At 38.7% G+C, this 19665-nt stretch overlaps 1 protein-coding gene across 1 annotated transcript in view; it reads right to left on the bottom strand.

Moving 5' to 3' along the window:
* LOC104624997 (laminin subunit alpha-2-like) overlaps positions 1-19665 on the bottom strand; it is a gene marked incomplete at its 5' end in the record, with an annotated part of 82560 nt that overhangs the window by 16755 nt on the left and 46140 nt on the right. The window contains 10 exons of the mRNA XM_010292513.1: positions 1158-1374; positions 2318-2494; positions 5949-6097; positions 7502-7514; positions 7557-7720; positions 10028-10148; positions 12507-12518; positions 14205-14343; positions 15270-15414; positions 17495-17657. Of these exons, the coding sequence (XP_010290815.1) occupies positions 1158-1374; positions 2318-2494; positions 5949-6097; positions 7502-7514; positions 7557-7720; positions 10028-10148; positions 12507-12518; positions 14205-14343; positions 15270-15414; positions 17495-17657 (1300 nt within the window). The remainder of the gene's footprint in view (positions 1-1157; positions 1375-2317; positions 2495-5948; positions 6098-7501; positions 7515-7556; positions 7721-10027; positions 10149-12506; positions 12519-14204; positions 14344-15269; positions 15415-17494; positions 17658-19665) is intronic.

Below are 19665 nucleotides of genomic sequence, written 5' to 3'. Positions count from 1 at the left end.
CTCTTTTCTCTCTCTTTTTTTTTTTTTTTTTGGTTTTCATGCAATTAATTGATAATCTTAATCTCTGGGTCACGCAGAAAAATCCAATACAATGTTCTGTAATGTTGTGTCAGTGAGGAGGTATGAAATGGGAATGATGATTAAACCTGACCCAGGGTGGGAGCACCTCCCAAAATGGTCAAAAGATCTTACAAAGCCAATCTGGGACAAACTGTCAAACTTACTGACTCTTTTGTATTTGATATATATAAAAAGGGAAGTTAAATATTCCAGTTGTTAACTTCTCAAAACTGTCTTACTATGGTAGTGTAAATAGGGTCCTAACTGGGAAATGTGCAGTCTTTTCACACTGTTTGGAAACCTCACTCATACTGAACCATATCCTGCATAAACCTGCGGGTTACATGCCGGTGTAATAAAACGCGAAGGATTTCACCCCCGAGAATAACTTCCAGTTGATATATTATTCAGTTTAATATTCAGATATCTAAACATATCTTTTCTGGACAGTAAAATATTGCAACAACGTGTAAAACTGCTACACTTGTGACAGAATTTTATTCTTAAATTTCGTTGCATAAGACTGCTTGCTACTATCTAGCTATTTAAGATTTCTGGGAACAACAGCTGAGCTCAATTTAGCCGTGACCAGGGTTTCAGTTCTTAAGTTTGTAAGTCTCCTGACTAAAGTTATAAAATAGCAGTGGAAGAACTGCCATATTAAACAGACCTCTCTGGTTTACCTGTTTGTTCATCCTCTCACTGACATGGTTGTTATCACGTGTTTCAGAGAACAGCACAAGAAATATCATAATGGCATGGGTTTCCTGTAGGAAAATTTCCCTTCCAACCCCGATCAGATATTGCTTGGCTTACATCCTGAAGTGCAAGGGTTTAGGGCTAAGCATGCAAGCCAAAGGGAATTCTACTGCTATACCATTCTTTAAATTACTGTTGTGATAATCCAAACAAATGGTATCAACCAGTTTTCCGTTATCCACGGTTTTACTGACCTGCAACAAGGTGTTCCCTTTAAGATACCATGCTGAATTGTTACTATTTTGTGGCAAATTAGTTCATTGTTCTTGATGGCTAGCTTTTCAATTCTGCCTGGAAAAAGAAACTTTTCAAAATTTACCTGAGTGATCTACACTTACAAGTGCTGAAGATAGAGATGGTGTTGGAGGAGGAGGGGAAGCAGGAGGAGTCCTTAGTCTTTCTATCTCCCCGTTAGTGTCTGGTTCAGGTTCGACCAGGACTGTTGTGTGGATAGGTTTATGTTCATCCTCAGGTGGCCTAACCTCTGGTTCGAGAGAGGGACATCGGCCAATATCTGCATTTTCAAAGGACACGGGTTGAGCAAAGTCCATGGGGCTGAGAACACACAAAGAATTGATGTCTGTTATTAGTTTTTCTGCCTTTTTACCACCCATTTGTAAAGAACAGATACATGCTGCAGTGTAATTCTGCTTCAAAGGACACAAGAGCCAGGATGCATCCCATCTGTTTCAGGTACAGAAGTGGGACACTTGGAGGTGATAGTCACCATTGGCTTTCCTTCCTGCAGTCAGTGCGGAGAGACAGATATCTTCTTTCATAGAATCACAAATTCATAGAATCATAGAGTCTTTGGATTGAAAGGGACCTTTAAAGGCCATCTAGTCCAACCCCCCTGCAATTAGCAGGGACATCTTCAACTAGATCAGGTTGCTCAGAGCCCCATCCAACCTGACTCTTTGGCAAGCTTTATCAGGTAGGTTGAATCACATTGTGGAGAAGTCCTTCTCTTTGATGTACGTTGATGGAGTGTGGGGTGACGAGATCTTAATTTAGGTACTTCAGATATGTGAAAGAAAGATTTAGATGGGAACTTTCTATAAAGGTTTTACTTTATTCACTATTCCCTTTCTTTTTACTTAGGCGTTCCTTGCAGATTACTGCAGCATGCACTTTCCACAAAGCAAATTAATTCTCATGGTGGTTCTCAGAATTGTATACTCTTGGAGATCAGCCTTGCTTAAAATAAAGTGTTACAGTACACCATAAATACCTATCACTCAGGCAAGTCTTACTGCAGCATTACTGTTGAATTTCTCTGATTTTATTGATAAATAGACAGGTGTTGGCTTGTCTGTAAAACAGTTCATTAACTGCATAGCCTATGGAGTGTATATCGTAGACAAAAAAAGGAAGGGCATATTAAGAAAACAGATCATATTCTAGGATTTGCTGTTAGTGTGATTCCTTGCAACAATGAAACCAAGGTAGTTAACCAGACCTCATTAACTAGACATTTGTTGTCATCAGAGAGACTTACGTGGCATTAATGACAAGATTCCATATACAGCCCTCGAATGGTGGTATGTTTCTGAGAGGTGCAATCTGAAACTGGGAAGAAATACCCCCCACAAAGAGTTTCTTAACAGAGATGGGCTGGTCTGTTGGCAATCTCTGAGTCTGGCCTTTGTCTTCATCTACTTGAACAGTGAACATGCTGTGAAAAAAGATTTGAACACAAAGAAATATGTGTTTTATTCTGGTTATTGCTTGCATTGAACTCACCACTTTGCAGGCCCCATTTACTCCGTAGACCAGCTGTAACACTGAGCAACCCAAATTATGCAATTAGCAGCTCCCATTAAATGCATATTAACCACTAGAGGGTTTTCAGCTACTGCTATGTTTCCTTGGTAGTTCTCTGACAGAGCCCGGCACAGCCGTGCTATGGAGGGGCGATAGTGTCCATCACTGGCCGAGTAGGAAGAAGTGGTTTGCCGTATGGCAACACTGATGGTGAGGGCCCAGCCTGCTGCACCGTGAGGGCAGGTATGATCGTTTGGTGCTCAGCAGGATGGGAGCAGCATGGGGTCACATTCTGTTTGGGCTCCCTACTTCCTGGTTTGTACGGGCCATTATCTCTTGCAGGGGGACAAACACTGCTGCAGACTGCTCTGACCGCAGAATCCACCACAGATACGTACTGTAGACTTTTTGAAAGATCTGGTACTTTTTTTCTGGAGGAGATGGCAGAGTAGGAAAATTGTGGATTGTTCACCATGTACCAGTGCTGTAATTAATTCTCATGGGTAACGCACGTGCTACAAGTTAAAGACAAGGCAGTCCCACGGAAGGTACTGCTAAGGTTGAACAGAGGGAGGTAGGAGCCTCTGACGCACAGCGCCGCAGGCTGACCGAGCCAAGTCAAGGAATGGAAAAAAGAGCAAAGAGGAAAGGGGTAAATATGGTGAAGGGTATTATTCTTGTAAAAGCAAGAATCCAAATGTGAGAGAAGAGCTGAATGCTCTTGCCTGTCAAAGCTACTTTGTCAAATGCGGTTTGTACCACATTTACAAGGAAACATGATAAAAGGGACAGAAAGTGAAAAACTAGTTTGCCAAGCCATACATCGTGTATATTGAGAAAGCAGCATTAATGTAAGGTCTGTGGAATTGAGAGACCGTGGATTATTTTGATGGGTAACATATATAACAAAGGAATAGCACCCAAAGTAAAAAATTTAATTGCTGTCTTTGGGACAATTTACCATTGATGAAACACAGAAAATCTCCAACTTCTAAATAAATCTAGTTCAAGGTGAGCCGAGTTGCAAAGGATGGATAAGAACCCAAGTTGGGTATCTGTCAGTAAGTAGCCTGACTTTTCAGAATTAATAAGCATCCTTAGCACATAGCAGAAATAATCAGTTTCTGGCAAATAACCTCACTTTTTTCAACTGCAAAATTATATTGAACTCCAATATTCTTCCTTAACAACAATTACAAATGTTAGCAACTGAATATTGAAAATGCTTATTGAAAAGATGCTAGTTTTGCTGTGTAAAATGCTGGGCTTTGTTAATTACACAAGTCCTAGACAGAACTGGATAGTGACTTAAGCACCTGAATTAGAAAACTGTTGTACTACAGGCAAATTGTCCAATTACCTTGTAGTTTTGCAGGGATTAATTTGGTCTAGAAAGCTGTAGAGTAAGAGATTCTTTTTTCAAAGGATTGGAGGAAGCAGGTATTAAAAGACTTATCTTTCGGGACAATGTCTAGGATTTCCCCCACACCCTTCAGCAGTGGAAACAGAAGGAGAGAGATTTCTTTGAGGCAAGTTCAGAGCAACAGACTAATTTAGGTGCTGTGAAGTGTCCCAGAGAAGACACTTATCTCCACTGTCTTCAGAGGAAGTCTAGGGAAACCAGACTGTCAAGACTCGAGTTATCCCTTGTACTGCTGCATGTTAGCCATGGCTACTGATTGTCAATATTTTCACCAGCACTCAGTATTTCATCTCATCTTTAGCCATTATCATAGTAAACATTTTGGCTTCAAGCAGAACCACATAATGATGTGCATTAGTCTTCAACAGTATCCTATAATTATCTTGGAAGAGAAAGTAAATACTTCATAATTATATGGACAATTAGCTCTCTGAAGAGTTTTCGAAGGATGTTCCTCATATTTATTCAAAGCTTGAGTTCATCATGAACAGAGGTGGGGTTAATCTTCATTTATATCTTTTCACATCCACCTCAGGTTACAGAAACTGCAAAGTTCAGACAATTTGTTTTGCAACAGAGCCACCTTGAAAACACCGAGGTTTCATCGGAATGAGCATCATCACTGGATGATATTGTACAGCAGTTGTGTCTTGATGTACTCTCACAGGTCAAGCTACTGTACTTGATATAGCATTGCGTAGAAGAACTTTTCTTTGTTGTTTAGAGCTTCTTATCATCTGCATATTTGTGTTCTGTCACAGTGACACAAAATGTTTCACAAAATGCAGTCATCCATTTCCAAAATAACTTTTTCTCCCAAAGAATCTGCAGTTTTACCTCCAACTAGTTATTGAAGCTGGAGAGAGATATTGTCTGAAGGCATTGGTTACATGATTTTTTTTTTTAACCATACAATAGAAATTCAGTCAGAAAATTATACTGACAAAGGACAAAGCAAAGCAGATTATAGAGAGGACAGAAGGGCACCTTGGGTCTAGACAGACAGGAATCATTGCTCAACAAGGCTGCAGTGCTGGCGGGGTGAGAGGGTGAAGCCTAATGTTCAGTGGGCTTGGATAATCACATTTTGTAACATGCTGGATGTCACATCTTTCTGATTTTTTTTTTTTTTTTAAACAGAACAGAACAACATTGTGCATAGTGCACTAATCCACTGAATGTATATTATTTACACATTTGTATATCCAAATGTTCACAACAAACCCTACTTGGAACAAGGACTATTCCAGGCTGTAAATAATACTATAGTTCTATACACTATAGTAGTGCTATTTCTAATCACTTTCTGAATGGTGAAGTGTAATAACTATTTTTTATAATGTCTGAGAAAGGGAAAAAAAATTTAAGTGAATTTCTGTTTAAAACAACATGGTCTGAGAAAGTCTGCAATAGCTTCCCAGTGATAAGGGTGACTGCCATTTACCTGGGACTGTGTGTGTGTCTTCGTTGTTTTACCATATTTAACCGGGAACCACCATAACCCCATGTACATATAAACCAGCACATGACATCTCTAAAAGGCTACAGGCTGCTGTGCTGTTGCTGTTTATACACCTTGAAAATGGTCTTTCTGTACACATCTTGAAAAGGTGACTTACGGTACCACAGCAGTATTTCTCATCCACAAATTTGATTAATAAAATGTATTTTCCTAGTACCAGAAGGTTAAAGATGTTAATTCAGACAAATGCAGGTCTTTGGGAAAACAGGCCGATAGCCTGGGAAAGCACGTAAACCTAGCTCTGCAGAGTACTAAGCACTGTCAGAAACTAACTTCTAAAAATTTTTGGATAAGGATGGAACTACTCTAAATTCTTTGCCTCAGCAGAAGCATTTGCATGGATTGCTAAAGACATTGGCACATTCGCTTTGTTGAATTAGCTGTGCTGTGTGGTCTGTAGCACTTGTAGGTGTTTGTTACCCTTTAGCTCTTTCTATCCGGATGGAGTGTGCTCTGCCGTCGTGAAACTCGCCAGCTTCTGGTTTGACGGTGATTCTATGCGGATCCCGTATCCCAGTGGAGATATGCACTTCTAGTCGACCTCTGTTCAGGAACACTGCATAGTAGGCCTGCAATGCATATGTCGGTATTAGAAGGCAAGTTAGATTTGGAAAGAAATTATTTCACTCAGCTTTACATTAGTGTGTATGTTTTATTTTCTTACACTGGTTTTTAATTCGCTCACCATAGTCAAGATACTGTAGTTTCATTCTGCTGTTGCTGCTGTATTCAGATTCTGTTGCATTTTTATAATGAGGGATGGGTAAAATGAGGTCATGCTGGAAAGCCTCATCAAAAGATTTGACTCTCTGCATACCTGTTTGCAGGGAAGGATGGAGACTTCTAACCTACAATTCTTCTGATTTTTGCTGTTGCAAGGCCTGGTCTTAAACCTATCAAATCCTGAATATCATTGATCTCAGTGCGAGTTCTGTGTTTGGAGGGCTGGCAAATCACACCAGCAGTTACTCTAGCAACCAATACCACGTTGTAGCGGATTTCGGGATCTAACCTCCAGTTACTATAGCAATGAGTGTCAGCATGACACTCACTTCTGTGACCTGAAGAGCTGGGAAATGATAAAGGAGCCCCTACCCTGATGGCTCACCCTGTAACGTGGGTGAGCCATTATAACGTGTTGTGACTGGACCGTGTTGATCCAGGTCACTGAGAGCTCTCTTTCAAAACAGGCAGGAAGGAGATTAATGAAATATCATTTCCCAGAAGTCCTGAACAAAGAAAGCACCAAAATACTGTGTTTATCTCTGTTGTACTATATCTGTCTGTGAGGTTTTTAATTAATCAAGATGTGAGTAATTCCTAACAGCAATCACACTTTTTCCAGTTAGTCACTTGGACTCTGTAGGTACTTCCTCTGAACAGACTGACTCTATCCTCTTCTTCAGAAAGGATTTATACTGCAGATTTGTATTTTATGGGAGAGAGAGAGAGAGGTTGGAGCACTCTTAAGTCTTATATCCCACAGCAGTGATCCCAAACAAGGGACTTATCTTGCACTACTTTTAGCAGCATTTTGGTTTTGGTCTCAGGGGAAACAGAATGATCCTCATTTATGTCTATAGGAACAGGAACGACAGATGTCTCCGAGCATTAATAGTGCATAAGTAGTCCTCAGAATGAGCGGAGAACAGTATTCTCTCATATTTAGGTTCGATTGAAAAAACAACATGGAAGAATCTATATGATAGAAAAATGAATCTACTGCTGTTTAACAACAAGCAATGGATGCCTCACTGTGAAGATTTAAGAGAAAGAGTTACTCCAATGCAAAGAAACAATTCTGAGCCTCTATCAGATTCTCTATCAGATAAAGGTAACATTAGAAATAATTCATTCCCAAGCACTGAATTTTAATTTAAGTACAAATATTTGGCAGTGTCTTGAAACAAACCAAGTGGAAGAAGTTCAGTAAAATTGCGGGTTTTCTTTATCTTTTGCTAGGTTCCTCCTACCTGTCCCGTCTGTCTGCGCTTTCTCCTCGGAGGGGCAGCTTTCCTTCCAGTGTACCTGCGCTTTCTCCTGGGGGTGACAACTGTGCCACTTGTGCCAAACAAGATGATCCCAGACTCATTCTTGGTGCTGAAGGAGAGGTTGATTTCTGTGCCCATGTCAAAGGCGACAGGCTGCAGTTCCACAAAACCTGGCTTGGGGAAGCTAACCGTGTAAATGTTCTGTAGGAAGAAGAGGACAGGAAAGTGCACTAATAGGATTAAAAGCAAGAGTATGAACATGCAGAAAGATTTCTTAACTAAAATAATAAACTATGTAAATATAACTAGTGTGAAGAGGTGGAAAGTAATAATGAACACGAAGCAATTTACTTCTCAAAGTGTTGTGCAAACAATAATTTACCTGTTTACATCTGGTATCATTAGAGTATTTCTGAAATCCTGTCTTACAGGAAGGCAAAGTTCCAGTCTTATTTTGGTATATCCTCTTGGATTAAAAATAACTGCTCACAGATCTTTTTTTATATGAATGTTAATACAGTGAGATTTTTTTTTAGATCAATACAATAGATAAAAACAGTCGATATGAACATAAACTAGATTCTGTTATTTGTCAAATGTGCCCAAAAAATACTGTCCACTAATCAGTCATCATTGCTTCATCATTATTGCTTCACTAAGCATCACTGCTTTCCTGATGACTCAGGCTCATAAATGAAGCAGTCGTTGCGCATGGCCCAACTCTTTGGACATTGGTAGCCATTAACACAAGTTAAAGACTAGAATATGTCATCAAATAATACATCAGTGCAAACTCCTGAATATTTTCTATAATCACTGTAATTAATGTCTGAATTGGTACAATTCTTGTACTCTTCCAGCTGGGGAAGACCAGACTATAGAAACAGTGACTTTTTCTAAAATAACTCAACATTCTTTCAGTGCAGTAGAACTGTTTCCAAGTATAGAGATAATAGATTATGCTAGATAAAATCATTGCTGATGATGTTCACCTTTCTCTAAAATCTGAGGGCATTTAAATAATTGAGCATATATCCAGCCTTTATCTTTCGCTTTTACTTCTTTTTAATTATCCTACATATCCTGTTTTGTACAATTAGGACGTTTTATTTAATTCCCCAAGAAAATGGTTAATCCAGTTAGATTTCAAATTCTGAAACCTCACGAGTTACAAAATTACATCAAAAACAAAGTTCTTTCTAAGATTCATAGCAATAGAAGAAAATCAACACAACTATCCTTCTTTCCTCTTCAGGAAAGAATCTACAATAAATGCAAACAAATATGAACTTCTGTAGAGTTTTTTTGCTGAACCCAAATTTGTCAGATTCAAAAGCATTTGAGCAATCTGGTTGTTCACAGCTTAGCTTTGTCACAAACCTGAAAACTTAAAAATGGCCATATCATGACAGATCCATCTAGTCTAATACCCTGTCTGCGAGTCCTATTGTTGTGTGCTTTTTTCCTTTGATAAAGGCCAGAGACAGAAGTGATAAACTCAGCAATAGAGAGTACTCATCTTTATTTTGGCCTGGCCAGGTTCCAGTCACTGTTAAAACGAAATTTGCAATGTTTTGGAGAAATATATTTGGAGAGCATCTGTTTAAGAACAACTCATTTGGATTTGCTGTAGTGGTATCTGATATGGAACTCTAGATGATACATCTGCTTGCAAAACTATCTTAAATAGCATACATTTCCAGGGAAGAAGTACAGGCTATTTATTGGGAGACAAGTGTCACCAGAAACATTTTTTTTATATATGAACACTCTTCCATGGAAAATGACTATAATCTCTCTCAAACTTAGGATCAGGTTCCTTGAATTTTATATGCATTGAAAGCCTGTTAATTAGAAGCAGCAACGATTGAACATAAATAGACTTGAGTTGTATTTAAAGTTAATGACACCAATTTTTGCATATTCTTAGTGATCAGTAAGAAATGTGCCTTCCAGCTCAGAGGTAGCTCATAAACAGTAAGTAAGTGCGCTCCAGTTCCTATCCTAAAGGTGACTTTCTTTCAGTTACCCCCAAATATACAGTGACTTTCAAAGTACCTCAAGTTTTCTGTAGTGAATGATTTTATAATAACAATTTAAAAAATAGTAATTTAAATACTTGGATTTTATGTGCATCAATTTTTTTAAGGTTTTTGCAATATTGTCAGTGCCTAATTCTATCCTTATTAATGTCAATTATTCCCATTTTAGTCAGCTGAAACAGAGCTAGACCACTGCTAAGAATTTCAGAAAATCCCACCCTTTAGGGATAGGGGTATCGCAGCTGCCCAGGGATACTGTCCAAGAAGTTAGGGTCTGGAAAACTGGTCTACTGGCTGATCAGACTAATTAATCTTTCTTTCTCTTAAATAGAACGTTCTGATTTTCAGGTTAGATTCTTATGTATGTCTGAATATGCCTTATACAATTGATATGTTATGTCATAAAATCAGAAACCAGAAAACATTTATACCCATTAAGACCAAAATACATGGAAGTTAGACTAACCTCTAGCGTGCATCCTTTGGTTAGACCAACAAAATCAGGACTACTCAATATATTATACGGTGTCCTTGAAATTTCAATCTCTTTGAGGCAACCTGTGTATTTCTTTAAGTTCACTTCAGGCCTAAAAAAATGTGGAAGTACAATGTATTTTCAAAAATAGAGTTTAGGGAGAACACAGTCAGCCAGACACACACACATGCACTTTCAGAGGCACAGGTACTTGATTTTTTTTTTTAAATACACACATACACTCAAATGAATACACCTTGCCTTCTACCACTTATGAGCACATATTGCACTCTGCCTTCCATCACTCAAAGGTATAACAGGAGGTGCATCTCATATCCAATTGACAACAGTCCTCTTTTCCATTTTTTCTTTCTTTTCTTTAGTGGTTTGTGGTGTTCTTTTTTTTTTTGTTTTGTTTTGTTTTTTGTTTTTTTTAGGTTTTTTTTGTTTTTTTGTAAAGGAGTGCTGTCACCTTTGGTGTTTAAATGCTATGAAATAGGTAAGTAGCTGCTCCTTAGGCAAAGCAGAAAGTTACAAGCTAGGAAATCATAACAATAGGGAGAGACCTTAACTGGGAGACAGATGTTTCATTCACCTTTTTGTATGCTAGATCCTAATGAAAGAGGAATGTTAGCAGCATACAAATGTTTTTGATAAAGTGTTTGCTGAAGACCGAAAAAAAATGTAATTTTTTTTATGCTTTAGGAATTCTTTATGTTCAGGTGAACTGACATTTGTTTTATATGTATTTTATATTCCCAGTATCTTTCCTATGAAAACTGCTGCATATTTTCTTGTGACACAGCAATATATTTGACTTTCTCAGGCAGTTAAAGAAAAAAACCCCCACTTGGGTTTGTTACAGAACCTAACCGTCTATCCAAGACAGCAAAATATTGTAATAGAATTGTGAGGTTCCATGGTTTGGCTCATCAGCTGATTGCCAGAAGAAATGAGAAAGCCCCTGAAAGTAATACCAAAGCCAGGTGTAGGAACACCAGGGTGAGACTGTAACTACTGGAAACATCTAAACCAGGCTTGCAAGAAGAAAAGCCTTATAAAGTCACTTCAGAAAAAAAGTTGCCATTCATGTAATGAGAGTAAATCCAAAAAGAAAAAAAGCACTAGTTAATTCACTCACAGTATTACCTGTGAGTGTTTAGTAGAATATCTGAATAGTATGAACAGCTCAAAGAAAGAAAAATTAGTTTGGAAAATAAATGAGTTAAAACTGTGGGGAGAAAAAGACCCCAAACACTTCAGCTCCCTGGAAGAAAAGATTTTAATTACAAAATAAAACATTTTGCACAGATACTGTTCAGCTGCATGTTTTGGTACTGAAAGCCATTCTTTGCATTATAGCCATCCTAGCAAGCGTGGTGTATTTTCTGCTTTGTTTACAGTCATGTAGCTATGGTCACCTTTCATTCTTTCTTTCTTTCCTAGCTCTTCCCCAGTTCCTTCACAGCCTCATCTCCCCAGCAGCAGCAGAGTTTTGTGCTGTCACTGTCAGCAGTGCCCACAGCCTTCTGTCTTTGCCATCCAGAAACCATTCATCTTCCTACCCCCTTCCTGCCCCCTCCGGTGACGGACGTCCCTCCTGCAGTCGCTGTTATAATTCTCAACCCATATGAACTCTACAGGCTTGTAAACACTTAACACTTGCTTGATGTTTTCCTAAAACTTCCTTTTTTCCCTTGTTCCCTTCCAAAACATACAGAACAAGGTCCAAAGTTCATTCAGACCTTGCATAAACTCTTGGCCTTATTTTTTTGCGCAAACTAGGATCAATTGCAAGGGGACACAAGAAAGGATTGCTGGAGCTTGGGAGGAAATCATCTTTCTCAGGATCAGTGGGGAGAAGCTGCATTTTTGTAATTCATGCCAGGAATTAAGATGCAAGACAGTGGATTTCCGTTGATATTTGAGCATATCGAAGCAAAAGTAGTGGACACAAATAGTTACAAACGGGAAACAGTCAGAAATAGGTGACCTCTCCTGTCGCCCTGTTCTTGAACTCAGGAGTGACAAATTTCACAAAAACCTGCACCTCCATTTCATACCCTCCCGGGTAACTACGCCACTGCCTCGGAGCGCGGCGCTGCTCGCCTGACCGGGCACCCCATTGCTCTTACAGCCTGGAGGTCAGAACCAAACGCGGCAATACAGCTTGCCGTCGCTCCGCTTCCGAGGCATTCCAGTGTCATAAACACACACAGCTGAAGTAAGCAGCTGCGTGAAGAAAATAAAAGTTGTTTGTGTAGGTGTGTGCGCAGCATGGAAGATGACAGTGTTAAGCACTTGGGAGCAGCTTTGCCTATTGCAGCAGGAGCGATTCGCTGAATTAACAGCCTTAGCGTAACAGCTGGTACATATACTGCCCACACGCTGCTTCTGCGTTGCCGCCTGAGCTTTCAAGCTGCACTTACTAGACACATGCAAATCATGCAAGTAATCTGATTATTTTTACCTTGCTTTGATACTAGGGTGAGAGAGAAAGAAAAAAAAATATTACATTAATTGTAGCAAATAATACTTATTAGCAAGGCTCAAATATTTCACAGTGAAGCAGATACACATCATTTACAAACAACACATAATACATGGTGAGATTCTATACACACTGTCAGGCTATAATAATTAACAGGATTACTCTGCAAACATCTACCTTAAAATGTAATATATCAGAGAGCTTTTATAATTTGTTGCTATACTTGGTCATGAGTAAAAGAAAACCATGTAAAAGAGTTTGGCAGAACTGACGCAACCTGCTAATTACAAAGTCACGGGTACCTCAGTGTCTATTGTTTGCAGTAGCTCAGCTTTGCCCTAATCCCCCTTTCACTATTTTTCATTCTAATTTAGTGTAACATTCATCTTGCCCCAGTGCCTGATGAATCATAGCTGTAGGAAAAATGGTTACCACATTAACCAATGGTTACCACCAAGTAGCTGTGGTACACTGATTTTCTAAGCAACCACAAAGGATTTGCTGGAAGATAATTGCTCTGGACATTTTGTTATGCACTGGTGTGATTTCACAATTACATAATACAGTGTTGTATTTCATGAATAAAATAGATCTTGGATCTTTTTATTGCTGGGTGATTTGACATCAGAGGTCAGTTATTAACCTAATAAATTAACAAATACATCCATTCTTTTAGTTGCAGAACAGCCTGTGGACTAATCACAACAGTTCCTTGTGCACAAGACCACTTTAAGGCTGTCATCATGCTGTGTGGCTAAAGCTGACATAGATTAATGGGCTTGTTTCTGTGTTGCTCATCTGTTTGTAGCACAGAATTCTCTTGTTCTCGTCATTACAAAACTGCTGAATATTCATTTAAACCTTAAGTAATTTTTTTGTCTATTTAAAACCATGTAATACAGTCACAAAATTCAAGTATCTGTTATCTCATTTCTTTAGTTTATTAAAGCTTAAGTTAAAGTTTATCAATACTATTATGCAATATCTTGAAAATAAATACTGGGAATTTGATTTGCATAAGAAATTCAGGATCAGGCTTCTGAAGGGAAAAGGTTGCCATATTTTATTCTACTCACATTAAATATATTAAGACTATTGCATCATAAACTTTAATTCCTGAACACAGGAGGAATTTACTCTAAGGAGTCCAGGACCTTATGTCTACAAATAATTTAAAATGATAGCTAAACAGTGATTTTATACATATTGAAAGTATACCGACCCAGATTATGCAAAAACATGCATGCCTGTTTAACAGTAATCCCATGAGGAGTAGTTTGTAGTTCAATTTTTCTACTCATGCACAAGGTAAACACTTGTGCTTAATTTTGTGGAGCTATGGAGCCATTTCTGTAAGTTTGAATTCACAAATTCTATTCATCAAATAAAAAAATACTTAAAATCTCAGCTACATCATAGTTTTTGCACAGCATCAGAAAGATGTACTACACCGTTACTGCTATTTCCATTGTATTTGTGTAATGTAAGCTGCATGAAATACACTGAAATGCACAACGTATGCAAATAAAGCATTGGTCTGCTGTGGCAATATAGGGTACATTGGGAACTCACCATTCACTTAATGCAAGTGAGCTTGAGAAATAAATACAGAGAATAAGTTGCACTGCATTTACACCCCCTTATCAAAGGTAAAGAAATTGGTTTGAGCCATGTTACCTTAGATTTCTCAGCGTTGGCAATCCCCCAAAATATATTTTCTCATGCCCTTTTAAGTTGAGCCCAAAGTGGCTGCCTGTAGAAGTTGTTGCTATGGTCTCTTCTTCATTGGTGTCTATGTCTACAATTGATATGTTGGCTGGAAGAGATATGAGATTAGTTTCAAAATGTGAGACACAAACAATGATGTCTTAATGTAAGAAGACAACAGAGAACTATTTGGAGGGTTAGCAGGTGAGAGGAGAGGCAAGGAAGGTTGTATTTTGCAATTAAGACACTGGATTTCCAAATTGTCAGTTACGGGCGGGGAAGAGACCTGCACTGTCCTGTTTCCATAACAACCTGAAAAGCTATAGCAATTCTGTATGCATTATTTTTATATATTCTCTAAACCTGTTTTCAATTTAGTACGTTCTTTGTGTCAACGTAATTTGGAGCTAACAGTTCAGGACAAATTCAAGACAGATCATTTTACATATAATTTGTGATTTCAGTCCAAAGGTTGTCCCTTCGAGCAGGATTTTTTAGTGTAAAAGTTTGTTAAGCATTGTCATTATGTGCCTGAGAGATTGGTGATCAGTCACTCTAAACCATTTCCAAACCCAAAGCAGTCAGTTGCTGTCATGTCTCATCTCAGTCTGGAGTCAGTGATGCACTACATACAACCATCCTATTTAAATGCTTGTTCCACGTGTATTTTTAATGTACGGATTAATACAGAATATAAAGTTCAATGAGCGAGATAAGACACAGTGAAAAATGATGAGCAGCCCCCAAGGAACACAAAGAAAGGGTTCCTTCTTTCCTTCTTTCCTTTCTTCCTTCCTTCATGCAACGGTAAAGCAGAATTATGCCTGAAAATTAAGCTACCTGTTCATAAAAGGCCTGTTTGACAGTGCAGTCACTCACAACTCAAACACCTGTATTCTAAGCAAAAGAAGTTGCTAAATCACTAGAGCTTTATAATTCCAGCAATTTTGCACAACATCTTCCCCATGATTAGATGGTTAGCTGTACTGCACAGGTAACTGGGAAAGTTATGGTGTTGACACCACAGGAACTCACCTTGCTTTTGAATTCTTGACAGGGTGAAAGATTTCCATTTGCCATCGTTATGATTTTGGTTGCTGATAACAGAAGCTGTACCTGAACCCAGATCGTAGCTGACTTTTATACGCCCGCCACTGAGTTCTACACTCATGAAATCCTTCTGTTAATGAAAAGGATTAGATAGATACACAAATTATGATTCTTGTTCATTTTGGTAAGAGGCATATGACAGTAAATAAACGCTTTCTTTTCCTGGGTGACAATAGGCAACTGTTTTTAAAGCTTTTAAAAAAAACTACTTAGGATTTTACTGCCCAGGACTGTAATGTATAGATGTCTGCTGCCAACAAGTTCTTTCTTCCCCTTTTCTTCTCCTTTGGATTGCTAACTTAGTTGGAATTTTGATAGCAGGTTAGCTGGAGTTTTGACGGGATGTCTGTACTTTTATTTTCTTGGATTGAAGACAGAAATACACATTATTATTACCTGAAACTAATACTCAGCTTTGAGTATATGACTGTACTACAGTTAGTGCATTTACTACATACCTCAACTAGGTCTAAACTTGCAAGGTAGAAAACAAGAATAGTAAAGATGGTAAAATGGGCTTGTTTTACCAGGGTTACCAGAGAGTAATCTGTACTGATGGAGCAACAGAGAGCTATGAACTGTTATTCTCATCAGCCGCTGAGAGCGATACCTAAGCAGTAGCTGGAGTCGGCTGACTGGAGCAGTGGTACATGCTGCATAGCTACAGAAAAAGAGCTGGCAGGATACAAAGAGCAAAACAAATAGCCAGGGAACTGTATAGCATGAAAGGCATTAAGTATCGGTGGAACTATTACCCAGGACATGAATGTACCCGAAAAATTGTAAGTTTAATTATCATTTTGCTCATGGCCAGTTCCACCTGTGCTCAGACCTAGGGAGAGTGAAAATACTTTACCATGCGCTGAATACTTATGCAAAACTGTGTAACAATGTTATGTATATGAACATAGAAATTTATGTTAAGAAGAAAAGAGTAAAATTTAAGAAATTCTAGATGCTTATGCAGGTCTATCCATGCATTACTGGAAAAAGCATCCTCAAAGTTTTTATACAGTAGAACAATATCTTAAGACACAAGTTGTATCAGGCACTAGTTGACTTCCAGCTCCAAGTGTTTTTCAGAAGTTCCAGTGAATAGTTTTTTCCAGACAGCTACATAAACTAATAATAATGACACAAAATAATGATACAAAATAATCTAAAATAATTACATTAATTGTACTTTTAATCTTCAATTATAAAAATTAATTAGAAAAATTATGTAAGTACTTCATTACCATAACAAAATGTTATCTTTTACTATAGTCAGTCAGGAGGAGCACTGTCCTCTTTGCTAATTCCAGCAATTCTGATAATTTTTCCCAAAATACAGGAATCTGAAATAAGACTGATTTACATAAACACAATTTTTGTAAAATAGTGAGTGCTTAATAATTCTTCAATACATCAGTGAGAACTGCTGTACATAATTTCTGGCCGATAAGAAAAGGCTAAGAAAAGGACTCTGTTCCCAGTCTGGTGAGCAAATCCATCTGGATCAGAGATGCCGAAGCTGACTTATTCCTGATTCATGTGAGGATCTGGCCAGATGTCTTTACAAATAACTTCTCCCTGTTACCAGATTTGCTAGTGCGTCTGAATAAAAACCTTGAACAGTTTTATAACTAATGGTTCTATTCTCTATTTTAGCTGTACAAGGCACTATTTTTAGACCTTGTAAAAACATCATTGCCATTGTATCGTTGTTTGTTGCACCATTCAGTTCCCCTTTAATGCCACTCACATTAAACACAAACTTTTCCTTTACATCAGTAGAACTTCTAAGACTTGTCTTTTCCCATATTGTCCCTTCCCTCACACTATGATATTTTAAACTATGAATGTACGATGACAGCTGACAACGTTTGCACAGGTAAATATTTGAGATAAATAAAAATTAATTAATAATTTCAGAAAAGCTGGAATTTCCCTCAGTCTAATATAATGCTCCCCAACCAGTAAACACTAGGTAGTCAACTTCCACACTATAACATTGTCTTCACTTGGACAGCAGAGAAGCATTATACCAGGCAACATCATTCCAGGACAGTGCTACATTAAATTACTATTTTCATAATATGATTAATTCAACCACTGCAAAAATGGCATGAAATCTGTAAAGAACATGGAGGTTAGCTGATTCTTCTTACCAAGTCATCGGTAGCAAGATACATCAGCAGAGCATTCGATGAGAAGGTCCTGAATTTGAACATGACTGTTGAAATATTGGGGTTCCAGCGAATTGGGCGGCTCACCATGGCGTAGCTGTCACCATCAAACTGGACCGTCCCTTCACCATCTGCCACCTGTGGGCTGAAAAGGGGCAATTCCAACCATTTTCCTTTGCCTTGTAAGGTTAAAAGAAAAAGAAGTGGGGGCTATGAGAGTGAGGGGATGCCTCTTGGGAGTCTTCCTGAACTTGGCTTGATTTCATATCAATCCCCTGTTCTGACAAGTGAAGCTGTAAGGTCAGCTCACTTGACATCCAAAGCAAAAGCACATCCGGGAGGAAGATGGAAAAAGAATATGTTACATATATCCCATGGTCTGTAATGATGCATTTTGCAATCCGCAATATAAAATAGCATTATGTACTCTTTCATCTTGTAATAAATCTTAGTTTTGTTATTGTTAGTGATTTTTACAACTTCTGGAGGGTCCCAGACTGAAAACCTTGGCAACCGATTCTCTGTTTACCCACGCATTACAAACATCACAAGAGCAGATACATCAGTCCCTCTGCAGTTTTTGGCATTCCTGTCGTTACAAAACAGAAAAGATCAGGTCTTGAGTTTGTCTGATATGATTTTTATGATAGACCCTTTGTCCATTTCTGTCACAGAGAGCAGATAGCTGCAAGACAGCAATCTCTTGGTTTAATCACAAACATAACTGAGTTTGAACAAGGGACCTACATATGAAATATTGGCCAGGGATATGTTTCCTATTTATCTTGGCACACATGCAAGGATCTTGAATGCAATCCTCTCACCTTCCATAGCTACATTTAACAGTTAAGTTTTTGCAATTAGCTTTTGCAGGAGAACGGGACTCTTGCTGGTACTGGAACAATGGGTTAAGACAAAAGGGAGCTTTTAATGCAGTATTCTTTTTTTTAATTTCCCTCTCACCCACCCCCACTCCAAGAGAGCAGATCTCAGATCTACACTATCACTAATGAATGAGAAAATTAAATTTAAGCAGAGATGCACATAAAGGTTTAGGCATTTCCATTAGCACGTGCTTGGAACTGAAATGCATATATCCATCATCATGCTTCTTAAATTTCCAGCTAAGTGTCAAGTTGTAGTCAAGGAAATCCTTTAGTATTTCCAGAATGGTTTGATTCACAATTGGAACTTCCATCACTTTCAAAGGGCTAAGCCTTAGCAGGTTGTTAAACTAGGCTGCTAGCTTGAAAACTTTCCTAGTCTTAACTTCCCTGACTGGGTCTACAATTACTTTACCTAATGTAGCATGAACTCTATACCATATACTGATACTGATACTGCCAAATTCACTAAAAAACAGGAGCATCTAAGAGAACAGTGCTGCTTTCATGCAATGGGTCACTATGAAAGCCATAAACAAGGATGTGAGAGACCCGGTCTGTCTTCCTTACATGGTAATTCCCAGGACTGTGCTGTAGTATCAGGTGGTGCCTCTGTATAAGAGCCCTCAGCTTTTTAAGCTGAGGCACGGCACAGGAAAGTGTTTGAGATTAGTTTGGTGGGAAAAGGAATGAAGATCACAGCTCTGAGGACAAGAACATGGACACGTCTGGAAAGGAAGTAACTTTGTTGTTTTAAAATTCCTGAAGAGAGTTCTGAGCCTACACATGTGAATCCAGGTCCTTGCCTGGATGTGCCATTTACCCTGCCTGGAACCACAGGTGATGGATAGGGACAGGATTTCCCATTCTCTTCCGAGACTGGAAACAGCTTTCTCTTCTGGGGGTCTCTGCTCACTACACCAGTGGCTGCGAAAACCACCTTGAGGCACCTGACTCTACCCCATGCTACATAAGAGGTGCAGGCACCCACACCACAGCTGTCCATGAGCCAGACTCAGTCCCACTGGGGATCTCACCCTCTCTCATATTTTGACTAATCCTGGTTACTGGTTAGCAGGAATCTTTCCATCACAGCACTGTTACACTGTCTTAATTCTGTTAAGACACCGACCACATTTAAGACCCAGACTGGATACTTCCCCCCTTGGTGTAAATTGCAACCTAACCTCCTATTTCCTACAACCCTCAGTGTTGCATACAGACCACAGCTGTCTGCTGGAACTTGATGGCTGCTGTGGAAATTCCTGC

This window comes from Phaethon lepturus, unplaced genomic scaffold, assembly GCF_000687285.1.
Source record: "Phaethon lepturus isolate BGI_N335 unplaced genomic scaffold, ASM68728v1 scaffold43818, whole genome shotgun sequence".
Lineage (NCBI taxonomy): Eukaryota > Metazoa > Chordata > Aves > Phaethontiformes > Phaethontidae > Phaethon > Phaethon lepturus.
Note: the sequence above shows the minus strand (reverse complement) of the source record. Positions and strands in the feature narration are given on the sequence as shown.